This window comes from Drosophila busckii, chromosome 3R (assembly GCF_011750605.1).
Source record: "Drosophila busckii strain San Diego stock center, stock number 13000-0081.31 chromosome 3R, ASM1175060v1, whole genome shotgun sequence".
NCBI lineage: Eukaryota > Metazoa > Arthropoda > Insecta > Diptera > Drosophilidae > Drosophila > Drosophila busckii.
In genome coordinates this window covers 11,892,049-11,915,598 of record NC_046607.1, presented here as the reverse complement: position 1 = coordinate 11,915,598, position 23,550 = coordinate 11,892,049, and the positions used below count along the sequence as shown (strand labels likewise).

Sequence of the window (23,550 nt, the reverse complement as noted above, 5' to 3'; positions counted from 1 at the left end):
TTTGAAGTTTTTCAATTAAATATTTTATTGCCTCTATTGTTCCATTAACATTTTAAGTATGCGCTCATTGTTCTGTAAAATTTTGTGCCGGCTCTCGTCAATCAATTCCTTGTACTCCTCAATGCTTGCCTCAATTGCCAGCAGCTGCTGCTTCATCGGCTCCGTGGCACTTGCGGTAAGACTCTGCTCACGCTTCAGCTCCGCATAGGCCTGAGTATAGGTGTCGCGCCACATGGTTAGCTCCAGCTGCATGGCATCAATATCCTCGGGTATGAAATCCATAAGCTTGCCCAATGGATTCACACTCTTGGTCAGCGACTGTATAACATCCCGCAGATCGTTCATTTGGCGCGCAGAGCTTTGACGCAGCTGCGGCTGCTGCTCCTCCTTGCTGGGCTCGCTGCTTGGCTGCACAAGTTCCTTTTGTGTTTCGAGTATTTGCTGCACCAAGCGGCCCTGATTGGGCTGATCTGCATCCAGTTGCGTCTCCGCACCGCCACCCGACTCAATGTCATGTGCATTGGCATCCTCAATGATAACCAAGTTCTCGCCATCGTCATCAAAGTCACCAAAGGTTTCCAGCTTAACATTAATGCCGGACATCTTCAACTGATCATTGGGCTGCAACACAATTTCTACATTGCGACGACGTGGCGCACCGGGACGCGCTGAAGCTGGCCGTGCACTGGGTGGACGCAATGAGGTACGTGGACGTGTAACTGAATTATTTGAATCTCGAGAGCTTTCACGCGTAAATGTGTTCTCACGCTGTCGTTTGATTTCCATGTTGCTATTGTTGCTGTTGTTGTTGCTGTCTGGTTGTGGCTGCACTGGCGGATTGTTGTTGGCTTCGCTAGCTGGTGAGGGTGTTTCAATGGACTGCGGCTCTGGCGCTGCCTCACGCTTAGCGCTTGAGCGGCGACTCTTACTCGACGATTTGCGGCTTTCTGGCTCAACATTTAAGTTGGGAGCAGCAACAACACTTGACGCTGCAGTTGTCTCCAAGCTGTGCTCAGTGTTGGCCTTCGGCGATCTTCTAGCCTCAGCGCTATGCTTAGCTGGCGCTTCGGGTGTAACCTGCTTGACGGGCGCCGGCGACATGGCCTCGCTTTCTGTGGATGTTTGCGGCTTTGGTTTGCCTGCTGGTTTTGTTGGCGACGGCGTCTTGTGCTTGGAACCTTGCTTGCTAAGCTTGGGCTTTGCCTCTGCCTCCGTTGAAGTTTTCTGTCTTCGTTGTGTCTTCTCCTTGCCAGGCACGGGCGGCGAGCGCGCTGCTTGCTCCGTAGCCTTACGCAGTTTTTGCTCCTGCGGCGATACGCGCTTGTCCTTGCGTGAAGCAGCTGCTGTCACTTGACTATTGGGTGAGCTTTTGTTCTCCTTGGGCTTGGCTTCCTTTGCCTTAGGCTTGGCTTTGTTCTCATAGCTATCCACAACGCTGCGCCAGTCCAAACCCTGCTCGGCAACGCTGGCCATAGCCTGCAGCAACTCATTGGTTAGCTGTGGCTCGTGGCCAGCGACAATCTTGGAGGTGCGCACCTTGAGCTCTCGCTTGGTGGTCAATTCTAGTAAGAGGCAACTTTAGCTGTTGTTAGGTACAAAAAGCTTATACTTACTTGTTACGTCTATCATCTTTTGCAGAAACTGCGTCTTGTCATGTCTGTGAGAATGCGAAGGGCATAAGAAATTGCTCAGCATATAGCCAAACTACTTACCTGTCGGCTATGTTTTCAAACAACTGCTCCTCCGGCGCATAAAGACCCTCAAAGCAGCCCGTTTGCTTAATAAACTAAATGAAACGCTGAAAACTAAGCAACTTTATACATTTAAAGTAGCGCACTGCTTACCTCATTGAATATGTCCAGCAAAAAGCGAAACGGCGGCTTCTTTAGCAGCTTTTCCGTCAGTGGTGGCTTCTTTATAAATTTACCCAAACTATCTTGAGTGGCCTTTATAATCGCCGCATCCACTTCGTCAGACATGTTCAAGCTTTAGTTAAATATTTGCTTTTAATTTAAAGCAATAGCACTTTGACAGTTGCTGTGCAGTTTGTTTGGCTCAGCTCGTTGTCCTGGCAACGCGACGCATGCGCGATTTAAATCAAATAAAACACATTTGGGTTTCACTTAGTTTAATTTGTTTATAAAATCTTCTCAAACAATATATAGACGGTACTGCTTACAATTGCTCACATTGAAAACTGCATTTATTTTTAGTTGTATGCGCACACAGATAACAAAAAGTATATGGGGGGCATCAATGTATCAATTCAATCAATTTAACAAACATATATATTGCCGAGCAGTCAGTTTTTAGTGCTAACGACTATGGTATGGGTATTAAGATTAATAATTCTCATAACTAAATTAAATATATGTAGATATATAATAATAAACTAAAGCTAATACATACAAAAGATAAACATAGTATTAAAGGGAAGTAGGGCCATGGCCAGGGCACAGACTTTGCAAGCAAATTGGCGGCAATTATCAGGGTCCAGCAGTTGGAACTAACAATAAAATATAGGTAATAAGATCTCATTAACAACTGTGTCGTCAACATAGCTTGTATATAGTACAGGTTTAAATAGCGCAGCGCTTAGCATATAGGTAGACAGTATGTACGTATATGATGTTGTTTGTATGTATGTATATGTGATGTAACAGTAACTCTCTGTGTATATATAATTAACATTAAGTGCATCATTTTGTCTGTCTCTATATGCGCTGTATTGTGATTTTAAAACATTTATAAAATTATTCTGCTCACACATACACATGTACATATATATATATATATATATTCTCTCATACGATTAATTAAACTAGAGCTAATGTAGCGTAGCGCGCGAGAAGCCGCTACAACTCAAAGAAGTCATCCTGCTGCTTCTCCAGACGCTTCAAGGAGTTCTGCACCCGACGCGTTTGTGTTGTGTTTAACAATTGCGCTGTGTCCGAATTGCCGCTGCCCGTGGAGCTGTGCCGCTGATGCGGTGGACGACTGTTGTTGTTGTTCTTGTAGGAGTTGTTCAGCTGATTGCGACGCTGTGGAAATACATCCGTGCTGGCGCTAATACAAATATCCGCATCACTCTGACTGCTGACCAGACTAGCAAAGTAAAACACAATTAGTTATGGCTAACATAAAATTGATATGTACACTTACTCCTTGGAACGCTCTACATATTTGCGCGACTCCGATATGGTATTATCGATTTTACTTAGAAAGTCAGTCAAGCACTTGCGATTCTCCTCCTCGGGCGTCATGGCTGCCACAGAGTCCAGCGATTTGCTTTGCTTATTGCTGCAACCGTTTTGATTGTTCATCATGGCCGGATCCTCATCGTCGCCCTGCACCAACAGTTCGCCTGCAATCGAATACGGCCGTACACTCTGCTGTTGACCAGAGCGTGTGCTGCTCGCTGAACTGCTGGAGATGTTGGTGTTGCAACTGTTGCTGCTGCCGCCGCTGTTGTAGCAATTTGTCTGCGACAAGCTGTTTGCATTATTGAGCGTGTCTCGATGCGCGTTGGCATCGGGTGTCGTGGGCGGAGTGGCGGCCAGGGCATCGACTAGCAAATCGTTGCCACCGTTCGCCTGCAAGTAGTAGGGGGATGTCTTCTCCACGGGCACAAGCAGGAATTTGCGCAAGAACAAGCTGTCAGAGGCGAACAGGCGATTGACGCGACGTATCTGTTCCGTCTGTAAATAAATATACGGCGCATAAGTAATTGATTCACTTCATGCTTGGTTGGCTATCAATTAGCTAATTAAGTGGCTCTTACTAACGCCCTGTTTAAGCTGCACTCGTGTGCCTGCGTCTGTGTTTGTGTTTGTATTTGCATTTAGTATAAATCATATGCAGTAATCTGTCAAGTTAAAATATGTATCTCAGCACTTGCATGCAGCATTTTGTCCACAGGTTACGGCGATAAGATGCCCGTCCAACTGATAAGACGTGTTCTTTTGGCTGCAGCGTTGCCTCTTTAGTTATTATCACGACACTATGTAAACTTCGTCACTATCGTGTTATCTTATTTGCCTAACCAACTTTCCATAAACAAGAGTAAACTAGTAACAGACGCGTCTAGGAATATTTTAGCACTCGACGAAATTTAATTAATGCTAATTTATTTGAAAATAGAATTTTCAAAATAAATATTTATGAATTCTAAGCAATTTATAGCTAGAGCATTTAAAATTTAATTATTTACGTACAATTTTGAAAATTAAATGTGAAAGGTTACTGTCCGGATTACTGCGCTGTTCGCTGCATTGGAACTCACGTAATTAGCGCTTACGTTAAATTCGCGGTTTGTACATTCTCTAGCGTGAAATTTAATTGCTTTGCATTCCCTATTGGCAAATGCGAGTAGGCTATGCACGTCACACCGATGTGAGCTTTCGCTTTCATATCTACAAACCATGTTTTTGATTATTAAATCAATAAAATACAAATTTCAAGTCTCGAGCATGAGAAGCCATTTAAAGTTGTAATAAACACATAGCCATACACAAATACAAATACAAATACAAAGGCAACACGCCAACACAGCAGCAGACACATTGTCGCCAAGGCGGGCGGTGGGGCAGTGTGGGGGGTTGTGACTCCCGTCGTAAAGCAGCTCAGCAATCGATTTCAATACTTACGTGATTTGTTGCAAGCCATAACGAAATTGAAATTATAAACTTACCGTTGCTCCATATTTGAGTGATATGCCTTGCAGTGTATCCGTGTCATGCAGTTCGTGTCTAATCAGATATTCGCTATTCCTTATGTTGTTGCATGTGGTGCTGCCGTACTTTTTGAGAGTACGTGAAGAATCGCGTATTGATTGCTTCTCGTTAAACATGAACTCGCTGTCGTCCATATCAGGCACGATCTCCTGAAACTGCAATCATAAACAATGCAACAAGGTGAAAGTTAATTATTTTGTGCAATCTCTTTTGGCAACACTAACAGCTGTGATGTCATCGTAGCATGCAACACACTAATACAAATACGCATGTGCATATATGCATGCGTGTGTATGCGTATGCGTATGTGTGTATCTACAAATCTATAAATAAATATGCTACACTCAAAGTAAATTTCACTACGTTAATAACCATTGAGCCGTAACTGCCAACCAATGAAACCTAAATACCTCAACTCACACACGCTCACGCACACGCACACAGTCATTTTAACGTATTTATTTATGCACAAATCAATTGCTTCTATCAACAGAAATTGTTTGCACACACAACTTTTAATTTACTCACTTTGAGAATTTAGCGCGTCGTAATAATTGTACATAAAATAATGAAAAAAACCTAATTGCGAAATATTTTTTATTATTTTTAATTTCGCATTTAACGAGTCCGCTGTGAGTTGCAGTTTACTACGTGTTTACAATTACGATTACATTTACAATTGTTGTTATGCGGCAAGTGTGACCAAGAATGTAAAAACAAGAAAGTACTTTTTTCTGCACTGAATTTAAGAGCACCACCTATGGGTAGACGTAAGAAACGCAAACGTAAACAAACCAGCAGGTGTTAAAATATCGATTGCGCTATCGCCGTCTGCAATGCTTTCGCATTTCGTGCTCTACTATCGATGGTCTGCCACCACTAATGAACGCGCCAAAACATTTGTTAACGATGTAAAAATTTGGATTTGTTTAAAATAGTGTTTAATTGTTAATTATAAAGTGCAAACAAGTACATGCATGCTCATACATAATCAATACATACACATATTGTAGTACGTGTGTGGTTGAGGTGTTTGCTTGTCTTTTGTTTCGAACAAATTGCTAATTACAAGTGTTTTACTGCTTACGAGGGCGAATAAATTTATTTTCACGTGATAGCCAACAACGTAAAGGCCTTTCAATGTATTGTATTTAGTTAAAGCTTAAACCTGTTTGGACAAAGCAAGTCGCCCCAGTCAACAAAGACAAAACAATCAACAGCTGCTGCAGCACACACACACACACACACAAACGCACGTAAGCACTCACAAACACACACACGTATGCAAATGTATGGAAATTAGCGAACGAATTGCCGGCATGGCTCTCTTAATTAACATGTGACTTTATTTATATTACAGCAAATACTAGCGTGGCTTGTAAGCAATTATTTCCTCGGCATACATACATATATTGCAGGCAGAGATATATCTTAACGTTGCTAAGGTCAACAACAGCAACAGCAACAAGTGTTGGCAACTGTTGTCGAAAGTGTTTTTGGCCACAACAATTGCTTGGCAAATGTTTATAAATTGATAAAGCGCACATAATGAGCTCTTAATGTCTCAGCCAAGTTATCACAACAGTTTTCACCTAAATTTCGCATTAGAAATAACGGTCGTTGACATGCACAAATCGCAAATCATCACTCAAGCCGGTCACGCGTCGGATTTCCCTTAATAAAGTTCGCCTCAGACGCATAGATACAAATGTATCTGTGTGTGTCTGTTTATATTGATATTGCTGTGAAAGTTAAATGGAATTATCCATTCTCAGCACAATATGGTGACTAAGTTACTGATCTTTCGCCGACTTACTTTCAATAGTGAGTGGGAACAGAATATTTTTTATATTTTTTGGGGCGTTTATTTGCACAGACGCGTATAAAATCTGTTTTTGTAGCTGTCTGCATTTGATATGCTAATTTTTCAGTAATTAGATCAATTGTTTATATTTAGCGCTATGTTACTGAATTTCGAGCTACATTAAAATTAAATTTCAGCGACACACTAGACATGTGATTCAGCTGAAAGCTGTAGATTGGAGTTTGGATGGCAAAATCAGCGCTTGGCGTTTGGCGTTTGAAGAGATCATCGAGAGTCAAGGGTAAGTGCTTAATTGCAACTTTCAATAAAAAAAGGCCAAATTAAAGCTGCCACGTTAATCGAACAGCTTTCAACAGCAGCAGCAGCAGCAGCAGCAAAACAGTCAGCATCATAAATATTCGTATGGCAAAGTGCGAGCTGTTCATAAATTTAATGATATCGTTTGCAATCTATTCCAATTTGTTGCTGCTGTTTTAGTTGTTGTTGTTATTTATGTAAGTGTGTCGAAAATTTATGGATTGTGCAAGCGCACGAAAAATTGAATGCGAAGGTTAGATTTAAGTAACAGCAGTTACGCTATGACAGCCGCAAGTACACACACTATCTTTAGTATTAATTAAAAGTCACCGAAAAGGAAATTGCAAATTGATAAAAAGCAAAACAAAACGCTGTACGTGACACAAATATAAGAAGCTTTACATCTAATCAAATAACAGATATGTATATGTGCATATTTAATATTCTTTTGGGGCAAGTCAATCCCAGGCACCAGTAGCCGACACTTGTGCACTCTTAATTAACTGATAACGAGCTCAATTCAACATGTGTGGGATTACAAGCTGTAAGTCGCCAAGTCTCAACGAGAATCAATGCAATAAGCACTTGAAATTTCAAAGCCCCCAGACACCATAAGTCAAGTGTCACGGATCTTAAGTGGGCATTAGTTTTATTTATATTCTCCGATAAATTAAATGGATGGGTTCTTGAGGGGGCAAGCACTTACTTAGCTAGTTACACGTATGTGACTAAATATAAACTTGTAAGTTAAGGCAACAACGTGACTTTCTATATAGTATATATACACTGAAAGCTCGTAAAATGCGAAAAAAGACAGTATATACGGCTAGTTTGCGTATAGGCTTATTATACACTAACTAAGCAATGCTATTAGTTTGCATTTTGTGGTTTTAGCCAAGCCAAACATATATATCTAGAAAGATATAGATATGTAAATTGAGCTGTGGCCAAAGCATTTACAGTTCGATTTCGACAGTTATTCATCTTTATATGCGTCGCCATAACAAAGTTATATTGTTTAATAATGATTGATAGCGCTGAGAATTTTATATTTAGCTGCATATTTCGTCATATTATAATAATTTATACATATTGCTTGCTTGCTTGTTTTTTTCTATATATAATTAACGACTTGTAGCTAAACATAGTCGATAGCCGACTTCAAAGATAAGATTAGTATTGTTTATTTGCGATACAAGTGCAATGCCATGCTTGATTATATATAAGCAATAATATAATATTTATTGTAGGCTTATAATATGATCAATTTTATGATCGATAGAAAGCGAACAAAGAGCTGTAAGAAAAACATATTTATGATACTTCTCAAGGCTAATAAGTCGTACGATAATATTAAACTGGCGACAACAACTGCTAACTTGAAATTCTTTTTCATTTCCAGAATTGTAAGCTCTAGAAACTCATTATGAAAGGCGTTCACAATTTGAACCGGTTTGGCATTTGCGCACAAGAATCAAATCTATATATATATATATATACCTACCTACCTACCCACATAATTAATAGTTAACTAATAACGTCAAAGTTCTGCGCGGATGTCGCCATGTCAATCAAACCGGTTAAGAACCAATATTGCAACAGGAAATAGCAAAATGAATAAGTTGGCGTATTATTAGCACCGTTATAAAGAAAAATGAGTCAAGCTGCGGCTTTTCCATAACGCAACAAAAGGTAAATTTACCCATCAATACAACAATTCGCGCCTTGGCTTTGAAGACGACGCTTCCAAATGCAAATTAAATTTTTATCGCAGCCAAGTTAGAGCGAGATACAGATACAAATTGTGAGGGTGTGAAGCTCAAATCGCGCCCGCACAAGCGTTACGCTTTTTAATGATATTTTCAGGTTTTTTGTTGTTGTTAATTTCGTTGCTGAAGAGATAAGCAGGGTACTCGACTCTTTGGCATTCCAGTTAACCTCATTGCGACTGTTTGCCGAAGGGCAACGCGACCAACACAATTAGATACAAAAATGTCTGCATGTGTATGCATAAATGCTTTTTATGTATGTCTGTCTCTCTAATAAACACGTTAACTACGAAAAGCACAAAGGTTGCAAAATGGCTGCCAAAACAAAAACCGGACAACGGCTTGCGCTTTGGTCATTGCACTTGGGCAAGGCTCAGAGCCAGCGCCAGCGCCAGAGCCCAACTCAGACTCAGGATATTTTTAGATCAGCTACAGCTACATGCAACAGCTAAATAAAGACTCATACACTTACTGCTTTAAGAGCATGCTTGGCCAAGTTAGTCAGTTTGTTTGCCAACTTTACTTAAGCAACTTTGTAGTTAATTTGTTAGCGTATTCAACTTTAATCGCTGCGCTGTGCATTGGCCTAATTAACAACAACTCGAGTCGAGTCGAGTCTCGCTCAGTCGCAGTCTTGGCCAACAACAAAACAGTCAGCCAGCCACATAAATTGCATTTGGCGTTATTTACTTTATTCACTCGCATGTGGCTCATTTGCAATTCAGACAGAGTCGCAGTCAAGTTGGCCGCATTGCTTGGCTTGGCTTGGCTTTAGCTTTGGCTGCTGCTGCTGCTGCTGCTTTTGGCCAGATGTGCGAGGCCTTACTCATCGGCTATATACAACATCCATGCTGCCACACACACTATTTGGTGGCAACAAATATATACATAAGCCTTATTCAAAGCGGTTTTTCTTGAGGTAATGCGAAGCCATTTCGACATGATCGTATTTCATGAGAATAACATTTTGTTTATTCTTTTTTAAATGCGGCTAAGCGCTGCAGCCCAGCTAGATCTTTAAACAAAAGAGTCTTTGGCCTGAGAGCTAACGACCGCAGCTTGGGCATGACTTCATAGCTTTATATACTTTACTTTAGAGTTTATATACTTGGAGCTAATTGTACATTTGATCTCTGCTTTAAACTTGAACACTCGACCTGCCGGCCTAGCTTAAGCTTTAAGTTTAAGTACCTATTTATTTTGTTTAAAACAAATGTAAAATTTACTTACTTGCGAATGCAATTTCCAGTCTTTGTAAGCCTTGACAATATAATCCATTTCCGTATCTTTTGTTGTATGATGAGCTGTGCGTATAAGAACGTAAATTAATTACAGTACTTATACATAAAACATGAATTTGAATAATATGTATGTACTATATGTTGATGTATGTCACTCTCACTTATCAGTTCGCTCTCTGTGTTGCTTTTTTTTTTTTTATCAGATACGTCAATGAAAATGTTGTTGCTGCTGATTTATTCTGTTCTGTGTCTGCCTTTTAATATATTATAGTACATATGCACACACAAATACATATAAAGGCTATTGTTTTTGAATTGGGCACGATTTTACATTTTTGTTCATTATTTTGCAAGCGCACAAAAGTTGCTTTTTGCTCTCTCCCTCTCTCTCTATCACACTGTCTTTTGCTTTTGCTTTGGCATACCTACAACATCTAACTGTAACTAATTATAATTATACATGTGTATAAAGTTATTATGCATGAAAAAAAAACCCAAAGAAATCATTTGTCTTTGCACTTGTGCAAATCTCCAGTATGTCAAGTGTACCGCATGTGTTTCTATGTATGTGTATGTGTGTGTGGGTGTGTGTTTGTGTGTGTGACTATGTGAATTTGTTTTCCGTCTGCGACAACGTCAAGCGACAACGACAACGCGTGTACCGCGTTTCGTGATCTTTTGCAGTTGACGTTGTGTGTTTTTTATCTACAAAAAAATAATTTATTTATTATTCTTGCTATTTCATTTTTCTAAAAGTATTTGTTATTTTTGTGCCTTTTTCTTTTGTTTTGCAGCAATGTATACAAATATTTGTAAATGCATACACACACCCACACACTCACACGCAGACACAGCCACAGACGAAATGAAAATAAATGGAAATATAATTAATACATAATTGTGTATTATTGTTTAGCAGCGGATGCAGACGCTTGGCAACAATTGTCTGTAGCTCAATTTCAAGCACTTCTGTATTATTTATTTACTTTATTTTAGTTTAATGCCAACCTTTTTATTCCTTTTTTCTTTTATTTCTCTTCGTTTTTATTTTTGACAGTCACTAACACTCACACACGCACACAAATAAAAACTTTGGCGGCGACGACAACGAACGATGGAAGGGGGTAAGTGACTTGCTCAGATTTTCGCAGCGCGCACACACGACTTATACTAACTAACTAACACTAACAACACACAACGCACACTAACACAGCCGTGCAGCGGGAGAGACAGCCAACTCCAAGTAACGCTCGATAACAACTGAATAACTGAACTAACTAAGCGCGCTCCAAAGCTGAATGCGCGACGCGACGCGACTCTCGCTGCTACGACACGATCGCGCAGACGTCGGCAGCGCTGCTGCTGTTGCTGCTGCTGCGAGCGCGCGATAAAGCACAAATTCAAGTACCGAACGGTAAAGTGATGCCAGGTGTTGGGTAATCAACTTGAAGCCGTTAATTTTAAATTTTTGCAAAGCTGTTAATGCATGTAAATGGGCATTTTATTAATTATTAATGTCGGTTGGGAGTGCAATTGCATTTCGTAAACAGGGAAAGTTTAACGTAACAATGATTAATCAGTGTGGGGAAACGTAGTTAGTGCAGTTGAATGCATTTGACAAATGTTTGTTCAACGCCCACGCTCCTGTTATTGAATCACACACACACACTCATGCTTATTTAGCTCAGATTACGCTCAACTTACATGGGTGTGATAATCATTTATTTGTGCCCTGATAACAAAGAGAAAGTCATTTGTCAGCGCTTTGAGTTAAAATTTAATTGAGAACAAGTACATGCATGTGTGTATACTTAATATAGAAGTAGTATATACTTAATAAAGTACGCATACGTACGTGGGCATTGTGTACACCTTTTAGCTTTTGCTAATGACTTACGCAGCTTTTGTCAGCGTGCACTAAGTTGACAGCTGCCATTAATAATGCGATAAACTGCAACTTCAGTCTAATTAGCATGCAGACAAGAACTTCATTGCATTTGCCAATAATTCATATTATAGACATCAAAGCATAAACACTGAGTGCTGTTTACTGTATGAAAACTTGATCTTTTAGTAATGTGATGAAGTTGTTTATGCATAGTTAGGGGTTTTTTTCTTACCAGGAATAGTAGTCACCATTGTTTTGTTTACCATATACTTCGATCGTGTCTATCTAATGGCTTGTTTTTGCCCAGATAAGGCCTGACTGTTGTCATACAAGGCAATCCAATGTTAGATGTACGTTAGTTGGTACGAAAAAACGTTAAAATATCGATAAGCGTTATCTGACTAACCTAACGGTAAGAGTTGTACGCAAAATGCGTCAGCGCAAAATTTTCTGCAAACCGGCTATACATTGAAAACAATGTAGAATTTGTTGCTGTGGGCTGATACTATCAGAAAATCCAAACTAATTTGTATTAAGCCTGCAGAAATGCTGTAATTTGCAATTTACAGAAAATGATTCAATTTCTTGTGAATAAAAGTGAAACGCAGCAAACGTCATAAATAGTTCCTTCCACCTTTCCCCTTAAATACCCAACTTTGTGTGTTTGTCTTATGAATCAAAATTGTGTTAATTGGAATGACACGTACGAATTTGTGGCCAAAAGCTTCTGTACATTTTATACAAAGGCATATTATTTTCAAATTTTCATATATTTTTTGTAGAGGATATTAGACGTTGGTTAATCATTTGGGTAAAGGCAATGTACTCTGCGATGCCCAACTGACAACTCGTTTGTGTGTGGACACATTATGGCTCAATTATTAAATTGCAACTAATTTAAAAAATACACACTGTAGCCAGTTGACGTTGCACAGTGTGATGATCGTAGTTGCCATTTGGTGTGTTGGGCTTAATTATACTTATTTAACCCACAAACGGTAATGTAAATACGCTGATTGGGCTCTAATGTAAAATGTGTGACAGCGTCAAAAACAAATTCGTTATCATAAATTATTATTTGCATCTTCTGCACGTCAAGTTGTAAGGTCACATCATTAAAACCAGTACTAAAAGTTCATTGAATATTCACACACATGGTTTTGATTAAGTTCTGAAAAACCTGTTGACATATAAACGCAAATATACTTCACACTTAACTTTCCTGTGAGCGCATCTATTCAAATTGGATTTTAAATTTGGCGCCATTGCTTAGCAACAGGTTGGCAGCGCGCAATAAGTAATATTTAAAGATCTGGTAGCGCTGCCATCTGGCAATCAGCTGTTGATATCGCACCGCGAACAATCGATTGGAGCATCAAACATCGGATCTTTTCTTTCGTTCGCACAATATCAGTGCACAGTGGTTAATTTTCGGTATCTTAAAGATACACTTATTTTGTATCGCAATGTTGGCCAGGTGAGACGCGTTATCGTTGTCACCTGATTGCTCGGGACGTAAGAAAAAATTTGAATCTAAAGTCAAAGCATTCGGAATGAATGCCCGCGTGTGTTTGTGTGACGTGAAAGTACAAATCTTAAAATTCGATTAGCATCATTACCGCACGACAATAACAACAACAGCAACAATAATAATAAAGCAACTAATAATACTTGTCGTTTATATGCATGTGTTAGTGTTTGTGCGCAACTTAAGAATTTTAAGAAATGTCAAACCATCGTCGAAGAGTGCGTACTATTGATTACGTTGCCCTGCAGGGCTTAAAGCTAGCAATGATGGCAGGGGAAACGGATACAGAGACGTCGCCGCCAGCTCAAGAAGCAGCGCCAACTGCGTCAGAAGAAGCAGCAGCGCCATCACCAGCACCATTAACTCCAGAGTCGGCAACTTCAACTCCAGCACCAGCAAGTGTGCCTCCAGTGCCACCAATTCGTTTGCGTCGCGAACTAAACGTGGATGAGGATGTTGCCAGGTGAGAGAGATAGTTGTTTGCGGAAAACCCAAAGAAATATTGCAGCAATAACAAAACGTAGTAACTTGGGCTTTTCTGAGAATGTGTGCGTGTTAAACGCACGGGTAAACGCTCTTTCTCCCTCTCTATGTCGCCCGCATATTATTTGTGTGTGTGCGTGTGTGTGTGAATGTATTTCGCCAGCTTTGATTGCTAAAACGTAAACAACGTGTTTTTAACTGAGTTTTTATTGCGATTTTTCTTTTACATTTGTTGTTGGAGCGCCAGCGAAAATTGCAAGCTAGCATTAAATATGTAAATTTGGCTCGAAATTCAACACAATTTGGCTTTGCAATAAGAAAAAAAATGTGGCATTTATCAGTCATATAGGTACATATGTATATATGTATGTATGTATGGGTGTTTGCACATATTTGGAGCCGGTTGAAAGAATCGGGTCTTCCAAGATATGGCTGATAAGAAAAGCATTTGTTTGATAAGACAACGTACGCTTGCGTATGTATGTATGTGTGTATCTATGTTTGTACCTTTTCCGCTACGCTTATTCATCAACAATATACAAAGTGTTTGTATGTATTTTGGAATGATTTTGAATTTAGCGTCGTCTGTTGCGTGGTAGTTCGTCGGACTGTGAGACATGTTTCTATGAAAATTGGCAAGGCTTTTACGCCTTTAGCACGAAATAAATGTCAAACATAAATTTTGTATGTCTGTGTGCCCGGTATTTCACCTATTGAAATTTAGTGAAATTAATTTGTGTGCCCTCGTCTCCAATCTCACTTGTTCTTCTTCGTCGTCTCGTATACCAGTTTGGAGTGAGGTATTGTTAAAGTTAAAACGCGTTTAATACTTACTTACACATGTACATATGTACATAGGCATGTGTAAGTGTGTGTGTGTGTGTGTACGTGCGCTTGCACATTTTGCTTTGTTAACCTCTTTCGTTATGCGTTAAGTTCGAAACGACAGCCAATTCTGTTTTGAAATCGAATTCGCTTTCTTCTCAAGTTTCTGTCTTCTGTTTCTATCTCTGCGCGCGCGCTCAATGAAATTCCTCAGTCATATTGTCTATGCGAGTTAACGGCTCTTTGGCATCTAGATGCGATAGCGATCAGACAAGCGCACACGTAACAACTCACGTAGCATTTGACATAATTTCTTGTTTGGTAAAATTGATGCTGGCGAACGGACTCTGCACTTGAACTTCAAAATGAAATGCGCTCGCGTTCTCTTAATTCGCTCTTAAAAAAGCGGCACATGTTGGCACACACACTAATGCAAGCTAATCAACCTACATTTGTATACATATGTATTTTCATTTGATAACCATAATTATACACAATAATTACATAAAACATTTCCGCAAGACACAAACACGCACAGAGAGACGTACTTACTTTTAAAATGTTTACTTGCTTTGTTTATGCTGTCATAACATATACTATTTTATGTTTTGTATATAACATAGCAAAATAATTGCTTTATTTTGATTGATAAGTGGGTGAAATTGGTTTTTTTTTTGTATAGATTGCAATTGGTTCTTGTTTCTAATTTAAAATGCGCATAACACGTTTTATCTTGTGTCAGCCTGAACAATTCCCAGACAAACATTAGTCATCGTGCTATATTACTATGATAGCCAATTAATGTGCCATTGATTAAATGCTTGCAGCATGTGAACCACTGTGCCTATGCGCCATATGTTAAACGTTTAATGTTAAGTAGACGCACGAGCTATATGCATAGACTTCATAATTTTTGGCTTTTGTTTAAAAGCTGCCTAAGTAAACAGAAATTCTAATGATCTAATAAAATTTCATAAATCAATTCTTCAAGCAGCCGCAAACAAACAAACTGCGCACGATCCGTTAACAGTTAGCATTGCCCCCAGCCACTTGCGTTCCACAGGTTCTTTGACATTCTCTCTTGCGCGCGCTCTCGCTCTCGCTCTCACTGACTGACGCTCACTCTCACTGCCACCCACTGCTGCTGCTCTCGCCTGTCACGCTCAGCTGCGCTAACAATTAAAATTGGTCGCCGCGACTCTTTGCGAATAGTATGGAGCACACTTGTCGATTAGTTTGTCGCGCTTGCCTGTGCGCTGCAGTCGCGTCGCAGTGACGACTCTCTGACTCTCTTCGCGTCGGGTAGCTCACCTCACACTCACACACACGCATACGCTGATATATCTATAGGCATTTTGCATACATGTATGCGCTTCGACATTGGTGTGCAACTGTTTGCTTTGGGCTTTTATAGTATAATCGGTATACACAGTTATTGTATCTGCGACTACTACAAGGGGTAAAAATTTGTTAAAGTGCTAATAAATTGTCGCTATTCGCATGACAATGGCCACATTAAGTGGTCGCCCAGCTCTGTTTGCTCAACAAATTGTTCCGGCGACACCAAAATAATCGTTCCGGTGGCTTTTCCAAATGCCAACAGACACATCAGTTACAACAATAATTGATACTTAATAATTGCGCCCACTGTGCGACGGCACACTCATCGCTTGCACACCCAACCCAAGCCAGCCACCCCGCTCCAGTGCGCTGATTATTATACCCGTGCCTCGTATTGACAACATGTGCATAACTTAGTTGCTGCTGCTGTTTCTTCCCCCGTTTAGTGGCAGCTGCTAAAAGAAAATCAAAATTGTAAAACAAAACAAAAAGTACACAGTGTAATTTATCTCTCTCTCTCTCTCTCTCTGTTGTGTGAACATTTGAACCGCGCTTTAGCTGCTGTGTACAGTGGGCATTGTCAGCTACGATGCCGCGTAAAAAGTGAGTAAAGTTCATATGTGGGATGCCTGATGAAATCAAAGTACATTATTGTGTTATGATTTGATTGTCAATCAGTACATTAATCAAATGGACAATAATATTAAAGCATAATTAAAGGCGTGACAAGCGGCTCTGTCTGGCAAAATCGTGCGATAATATCAGCCAACTATATAGATAAGATAGCGCTGTCAATGCCGCCCACACACCTGTCCACCTGTTCACCTATCCATGGTGCTTATGTCTATATTTGCCAAACTTATCGATGCTTACTAATTGGGCATGCATAAGCCTCCAACAATTTGCTAATCGTCGCTTCTCTATTTGCAGAGTGGAGTTCCGCGTTAAGCAGACGCCATCGCGTCCTGTGCAAATGTCCAATGCGCGCATCGGCAAGTTGGAGGAGGATCTGCATGATGATGAGCTGGCCTCCCATTATGATGCATTCGGCACAACGCCACCACGCACACGACTGAAGATCAAGAATCGCGACTGGGAGCGCAAACAAAAGCTGGGCAATGTGGTTGCGTGAGTACACTGAGAGAAAATTAGGGTAGCCTTTAAAGGAAGAAAGAATTGAAGGATTTTTATTTTTATAATTAGCTCTAATTAGTTACAATGATATTAAATTAAGATAATGGGAATGTTAAACAGATTCAATGTTTGTTGCAATTTTGGAAAAAAAGTTAAGCAGGGTTAATATAAAGAAACAAACGATATTATATTTTTCTTATAATCTCAGGCTTACCTAAACGCCTTTAATTAACATTTTAGTAGCGTGTAATCTGAATTTATAATTCACATTAAAATTAAAGCTGCTTTTTATTTAACTTGTATAGCAAACTTATATCAGTTACCTATTATTTATTCTATGTTATTTGTATTTGAATTTATAATTCTAGCTTAGAATTAATTATATAGCACACTAATGTAGTTAGATCAACTGAAGCAGTTTTTTGTTCACTGTATTTAATTTTACAGTAAGTTCTAATGCGCTTGGGGTTGGCTGCTACCCCAAAAGACAGACGCCTAGAAATTTCTTTCCTTCGATTTGATTTTCTGCTATTTTAAGCATCAATGCACGTTTGCCCAACTTATTGAACTCAATTGTTTTTGACAGATCCACAGATGCGCCCGCAAGTGCCAGCGGTACTCCGAAGAAGGGCATGACCCGGATGGCGCGGTCACGTGTGCTACGCCGGAATACAATGGACTGTGCGCTGCTGAACGAGATGTTTGTGAATGAGGAGGGCAAGCGCACGGATAAGCGACTGCAGTCGCTGCTGCGTGACTCGGAGCGTGAGATGAAGAGCTCGCTGGCGACGTCAGGTGGCGCTTTGGTGCCGCCACGTGGCAACAGTTTCCATGAGAGCGCCCACACGCTGGAGTCGCTGGACAAGATTATGCCGCTGAATACGGATGTGGTGGCGCCACTGCGCATTGCCTCCAAGGTGGTGGAGAGCTGCAATCGCTATCGTTGCGTCTCCTCGCGTCCCATTGGCTGTCGCTCCTCGGCGCCGCCGCTGGCATTTGCCGCACAGCTGCCCGCGTTGCGCATTGCCGAGGGCAAGCCGGCGGCGGGCATGAACAAGCGCAAGGAGTTCCACGAGACGTTTGCCAATCTCATCAAGCTGGGCAGCGTGGATAGGCAGGATGCAAAGCTGTCGCAGGAGGAGCATACGTGGCAAACGGAGCTGAAGGATCTCATCTGGCTGGAGCTGCAGGCCTGGCAGGCAGATCGCACAGTCGAGCAGCAGGACAAGTATCTGTTCGAGGCGCGTCATGGCGTCTCCGATCTGCTCACCCAGATCATTAGCTACAAGTTCCAGCCGCGCTACAAACGCGAGCCCAGTCTGCTCAGCCTGGACAGCGGCATACACTCGGACACCAATTCCAATGCAAGCTGTAAGTGCCAGAATTTATTCCAGACCATGTTACTTATGCTCTGACCTTGCTTACAGCTCCATTGCCCAACAAATTGTGCCAGGGCTGCATGTCGCTGTACTGCAAGGACTGCATGGAGCAGCAGGAGGTGGCGCTGCGCGAGGTGGAGGATCTGCTGACGCGTCTGGAGGCCGCCGAGGCGCTGTATCCGTCCTCCCAAGCCATGGGTGCACTGCATCCCATCTACAAATCCCAGAGCTTTGTCGGCCGCATCAAGTCCATGTGCCTGTGGTACAACATTACGAAGCAGAACAAGCTTAAGCTTAGCATATTGGGCAAGATTCTGGCGCGTCTGCAGGACGAAAAGTTCAGCTGGCCCGTGCAGACATCCTATATGGGCTCGGACAGCGGCCACTCCACTGCCTCAGGCGTTGAAACCGAACTGGATTCCGCTGTCAATTCAATGGACTCCAGCAAGCCGCCCAGCGTGGCCGCCACACCAGCAGCAGGCAAACAGGAGTGCCGCACCATGTCCTGTGCTCGCGTGCAGTTCATGCTAAACGACTCGGCGCATGTCCCAGGAGAAACCTCCAGCAGCAATGAGTAGGTTGAAGGCTTGAGAGCATCAAAATCAAAATAATCAAATCAAAATCAAAGAGAGCTGCAGAAATATCAAATATCAACATCAAAGAAAACAGAAAATCGTTAAAATTTAAATGCTAACAAAATTCTGTCTTAATTCAGTTCATTGTTTGTTGTTTATAAATAAGAGCTGAACACAATAAGTTTAAAATTTTGTTATATTTAGAAAGTCTCTTAAATTAGAATTTTTTAAAATTATTTTGCGCACTTTTAAGCTGCTTCAACACTTTTATTTATATCAGTTCCATCAAAGTTTTAGTTGTTACATGACTGGATAGAATTTAAATTTATATCTATTTTCAAAGATAATTAAATAGGCTGCAACTCTTATTTTAAAATCTTAGAAATTACATCAATAGCATTTAATAGAATCTAAGGCATTAGTGTTTCTGCAGCTCTATAATCAAAGTGTATATCAAAGTGTATATCATAGTGTCTATCAAAGTGTTGTTGTAACTAAAGACTGACGCTTATTTTTTTATTTCAATGCAGCTCCAGCTCAACGGAGATTAGTCAGCTCTCGAGCGAGTTATCCCAGGGACAAGTGCGCAAGAATTCCATGCATGACATCAATATATTCAGCGTGGAGCCGCTGGGCAGCTCCAGCAACGACTGCAATGGCGAACAGTCCTCCGGGCTGTATCGCAAGTTTATCGAGAACGTGCTCAAGTGTCGTGGGCTGGCCAAGTCGCTGGCGTTTCTGCATCAGCTGCACAATGTGGCGCTGTACAAGGCGCACATATCGCTGGAGCGTGCGGGCGCTGAAGAGCTGGAGGACTTTGAGCTGGATGCAGAGGCGCTGGATAAAGATGGCACACCCAGATCGATGGATCCGCAGATAAGTCGCGAGCAAATCATTGAGCTGCGCACCTATGGCTACTGGAGCGAGGAGGCGCAGTCGATCTCGCTGCCCTCGTATATACCCACGTTTGTCTTTCTCAGCGGCATTCCACTGCAGTTTATGCACGAGTTTCTGCGCATGCGCCTGGAGACGCGCCCGGTGCGTCCCAATCCGCTGAGTCTGGGCCAGCTGATGAAGGAGCTGCGCGAGGGCCTGACGCTGGCGCTGACGCATCGCGAGCGCTATCAGCGGCACGTGACGACGGCGCTGGCCGAGAACGAGTCCGAGCTGGGCAGCTATATTCACATACTCAATCAGTACGACGCGACAGTGCGCAAGACGTTTGAGCTGTACCTGGACTACATCGATCAGCTGGTGCTGGTGGCGGTGCCCGAGACGAATCAGAAGTCCATGCTGGAGAAGGAGTGGATGTTCACAAAGCTCATCAGTCCCATGATCAAGGGCATGCATACGCTGGCGTCCAAGAAGTTCTGCGGCATCATTAGCAAGCTGCTGCGCAGCATTTCGACGCGCCTGGTGCAGCGCTCGCAGGAGCTGGACGAGCAAATCGCTGGCACGGCGCAGAACGACGACAACGAGGAGCTCAAGTGGCAGCTGCTGACCATTTGCCGTGAGACGCAAGCGCTGCTCACCTCGGAGCGCGAGCGCTCCATCAAGGTTCTGTTCTTTGCCAAGACTTTCTGCCGCGATGTGGAGACCACCGACTTTCATCGCGAGCACTACGAGCACGATGTGGCCAATCAGCAGCATGACTTCATATGCTCGCACGTCAAGGCGTCGTTCAAGCTGCTGCAGCAGGATGTGCTCGAGGTGCGCAACAAGCTGACCGAGATTATCAAGGGCGTGCAGCAGCGCTGCTGCCAGAGCAACATGCAGCAGCTGGACGAGCAGGATCGCCTGGCGGTGCTCTCGCGCACGCGTGAGATTCTGCATCAGGGCTACAAGTTTGGGTTCGAGTATCACAAGGATGTCATACGGCTGTTCGAGCAGCGCATTATGGATCACAAGGACAGCTCGCATACGGTGGATCTGGCGCTGGGCATCATTGCGTTTGCCAAAATGTGGATGCACTTCGTCATGGAGCGCTGCGAGCGTGGGCGTGGCATGCGCCCGCGCTGGGCCAGCCAGGGCTTGGAGTTCCTGATGCTCGCCTGTGATCTGCAGATCACACAGCATCTGGATGACGAGCAGTTTGAGCAGCTGAAGCAGCAAATGGATCGCTGCATTTCGCATGTGGTGGGCATTACCTCGGAGCCGGAGAAGGTGGCGCGCAAAAAGGCCTCGCCGCGCACACGCAAGACCTCCTCGCCGGCCACCAGTCGCTCGCGCACGCCCACGCGCACGCCCATGTCCGGGCGGGGCAGCGCTGCGGCGGCGTCGTGCTGAATCCCAATACACCGCCGCTGCTGCAGTCGCCGCAGTACAACAAACTGCTGCATCCGCAGTTCAGTCTGAAGGAGGAGCACTCCAACTCGAGCATTTACTCGAGCGTCGACAGCACTGACTATGTGCTGGAGGCGCCGCTGGCCAGCGCCAATGGTGAGCTGCGTCTGCTGGTGCCACAGACGCCGCCCATAAATGCCACGCCCGCTGGCAGCAAAGGCAGCGAGTGCTCGCTGGCGCTGCGACAGGAGCGCGTGCGTGATGCTGTCAATCGACTGGATCTCGACTTGGAGGAGCGTCTGCGCGATCGCCGGCTCATTGGCCAGGTCAAGGCGCTGAACTCCTGCGACAAGGTGCAGATTCGAGCGCGCAGCGTCAACTTTCGCTGGCATCGTGGCATCAAGATTGGCCAGGGACGCTTTGGCAAGGTGTACACGGCTGTGAACAACAATACGGGCGAGCTGATGGCCATGAAGGAGATTGCCATACAGCCGGGCGAGACGCGTGCGCTGAAGAATGTCGCCGAGGAGCTGAAGATTCTCGAGGGCATTAAGCACAAGAATCTGGTGCGCTACTATGGCATCGAAGTGCATCGCGAGGAGCTGCTCATCTTTATGGAGCTCTGCTCCGAGGGCACGCTCGAGTCGCTGGTGGAGCTCTCTGGCGGCTTGCCGGAGGCGCTGGTGCGTCGCTTCACCGCCCAGTTGCTGTCCGGCGTGGGTGAGCTGCACAATCATGGGATTGTGCATCGAGACATCAAGACTGCAAACATTTTCTTGGTGGACGGCAGCAACAGCCTCAAGCTGGGCGACTTTGGCTCGGCGGTGAAGATTCAGGCGCACACCACTGTGCCGGGCGAGCTGCAGGGCTATGTGGGCACCCAAGCCTACATGGCGCCCGAAATGTTTACCAAAACGAACAGCGATGGACACGGACGAGCGGCGGATATTTGGTCCGTGGGCTGCGTCATCGTCGAGATGGCCTCGGGCAAGGTAATTATCGCATTAGCCTGGCAAACTTTAAGCTAATTTTGAAACTTGTTTCGCAGCGTCCTTGGGCACAGTTCGATTCGAACTTTCAAATCATGTTCAAGGTGGGCATGGGCGAGAAGCCGCAGCCGCCGGAGAGTCTGTCGCAGGAGGGGCACGAGTTCATCGACTATTGCCTGCAGCATGATCCCAAGAAGCGTCTCTCGGCCATGGAGCTGCTCGAGCAGAACTTTTGCAAGGTAAGCCACACACATGAGTTGTCTGACTTGTTGTTTTGCTAACTTGCTGTTGCTCAATTGCAGTCTGGACGGGATGAGGAGTGCAGCAGCGAGCAGTTGCAGGCGCAGGTGCGCGGCTCCTTTCGACGCAACGTATCCAAGAGCTAGGGCCTAATCCTAATCCTAAGTGTATGCGTATTAATCATTTATCTATTGTGTGTGTATATAAGTGGGCCGTAGGTCCTTTGATGTTGAAGTTCGCGCTTAGCTTAATGTTGGACAATAAACAGACAAACAAACGACCGAAGCAAGTGCAGCAAATTTAAATAGCAAAGTTGCTAATTTATTAACAATTCAAAGTTAAGAAGCATAGTTTGGTACATCAGTCGACACTTCTGGCGCAGCAACTGTAGTTGGCGCTTGTGGCGGGCCAGGGGGACCGCCGGGAACGGTAGCTGGACCGGGCGCTCCGTTGGGTGGAGTTGGAGGATCGGTCGGCACAGGCGGCACTGATTGACATCTGGCGAAGGGAGCGCAGACCAAAAGCAGCGCCAGGCACAGGCTAAGCAGCAGCTGGAATACTAAAGGATATAAACGTTGATTAGTGGTCTAGATGTTTGCTTTGGGGCAGCACTTACGTTTCATTTTTTATTGACTTTCTATAACTGTTGGCGTCGTTCGAGGCAGCAGTCGCTTTTATAGGCTTCGAGTTAGTTGGGCTCGCTTTGGTTTTTTTTCGATTTAATTAATTTGAAATATTAATTAAGACGTTTATCTTCGCGCCGCTTATCACAGGCGCTTGTTTATTTATGGATATGCGTATAGCATAGCAAATTCTTGGAAATGTTTATTACTCAATCCCACCCCACCCCACTGGACTTCACCCTGAAACATTTGTATAGGTCAAGGTAAACGTGTGCGACTTCCGCTTTAGCTGTTTAGCGATTATTCATGCTTGCATTTATTTTGTATTTTAAATCAATCGAACAGATAATAGACGTTTATATATTTTGATCGAATATGATTCTAACAGTTTAACACA

The 23,550-nt window shown here is 43.1% G+C and overlaps 4 protein-coding genes across 5 annotated transcripts; 1 reads left to right on the top strand and 3 right to left on the bottom strand.

Annotated features, from left to right (window-relative positions):
* Nucleotides 1–33: 33 nt before the first annotated feature.
* Nucleotides 34–1,979, bottom strand: LOC108602300 (TRAF3-interacting protein 1). Its single transcript, XM_017990380.2, has 4 exons — nt 1,845–1,979; nt 1,713–1,786; nt 1,614–1,657; nt 34–1,562 (listed from the first exon to the last, which is right to left on the bottom strand). The coding sequence occupies exons 1-4, from the start codon at nt 1,977–1,979 to the stop codon at nt 34–36; spliced, it is 1,782 nt and encodes a 593-aa protein (XP_017845869.1).
* A 132-nt stretch (nt 1,980–2,111) lies between these two features.
* On the bottom strand, nt 2,112–9,928 carry LOC108604278 (putative uncharacterized protein DDB_G0286901). Of its 2 annotated transcripts, none has more exons than XM_017993681.2 (4): nt 9,855–9,928; nt 4,691–4,888; nt 3,163–3,698; nt 2,112–3,105 (listed from the first exon to the last, which is right to left on the bottom strand). In XM_017993681.2, the coding sequence occupies exons 1-4, from the start codon at nt 9,900–9,902 to the stop codon at nt 2,856–2,858; spliced, it is 1,032 nt and encodes a 343-aa protein (XP_017849170.1). In that variant the 5' UTR covers nt 9,903–9,928; the 3' UTR covers nt 2,112–2,855. The 2 variants fall into 2 exon arrangements, with proteins under 2 accessions (XP_017849170.1, XP_017849171.1); XM_017993682.2 differs by lacking the exon at nt 9,855–9,928 and adding an exon at nt 5,262–5,329.
* Nucleotides 9,929–13,223: 3,295 nt separating this feature from the next.
* LOC108603836 (mitogen-activated protein kinase kinase kinase 4) lies at nt 13,224–22,719 on the top strand. The gene is given in 8 exon segments (XM_017992980.2): nt 13,224–13,744; nt 16,861–17,058; nt 17,651–18,435; nt 18,492–19,017; nt 19,549–21,286; nt 21,289–22,293; nt 22,350–22,529; nt 22,593–22,719. Coding segments are annotated over 8 exon segments (4,782 nt in total). The 5' UTR covers nt 13,224–13,478; the 3' UTR covers nt 22,677–22,719.
* Nucleotides 22,720–22,820: 101 nt separating this feature from the next.
* On the bottom strand, nt 22,821–23,256 carry LOC108603838 (lysine-rich arabinogalactan protein 19). The gene is made up of 2 exons (XM_017992984.1): nt 23,147–23,256; nt 22,821–23,089 (listed from the first exon to the last, which is right to left on the bottom strand). Exons 1-2 carry the CDS (start codon nt 23,151–23,153, stop codon nt 22,869–22,871), a joined length of 228 nt encoding a protein of 75 aa, XP_017848473.1. The 5' UTR covers nt 23,154–23,256; the 3' UTR covers nt 22,821–22,868.
* Between the last annotated feature and the right edge of the window lie 294 nt (nt 23,257–23,550).

Bases quoted from the DNA above. Each gene is read 5' to 3' on its own strand.
- LOC108602300 (XM_017990380.2), bottom strand. From the start codon at position 1,979: ATGTCTGACGAAGTGGATGCGGCGATTATAAAGGCCACTCAAGATAGT. The intron at 1,787-1,844 runs GTAAGCAGTGCG...CGTTTCATTTAG, and splicing joins TGCTGGACATATTCAATGAG to TTTATTAAGCAAACGGGCTG. The intron at 1,563-1,613 runs GTAAGTATAAGC...GCCTCTTACTAG, and splicing joins AAAGATGATAGACGTAACAA to AATTGACCACCAAGCGAGAG.
- LOC108604278 (XM_017993681.2), bottom strand. From the start codon at position 9,902: ATGGATTATATTGTCAAGGCTTACAAAGACTGGAAATTGCATTCGCAA. The intron at 4,889-9,854 runs GTAAGTAAATTT...TTATGATTGCAG, and splicing joins ACTGGAAATTGCATTCGCAA to TTTCAGGAGATCGTGCCTGA. The intron at 3,699-4,690 runs GTAAGTTTATAA...ATTTATTTACAG, and splicing joins CACTCAAATATGGAGCAACG to ACGGAACAGATACGTCGCGT.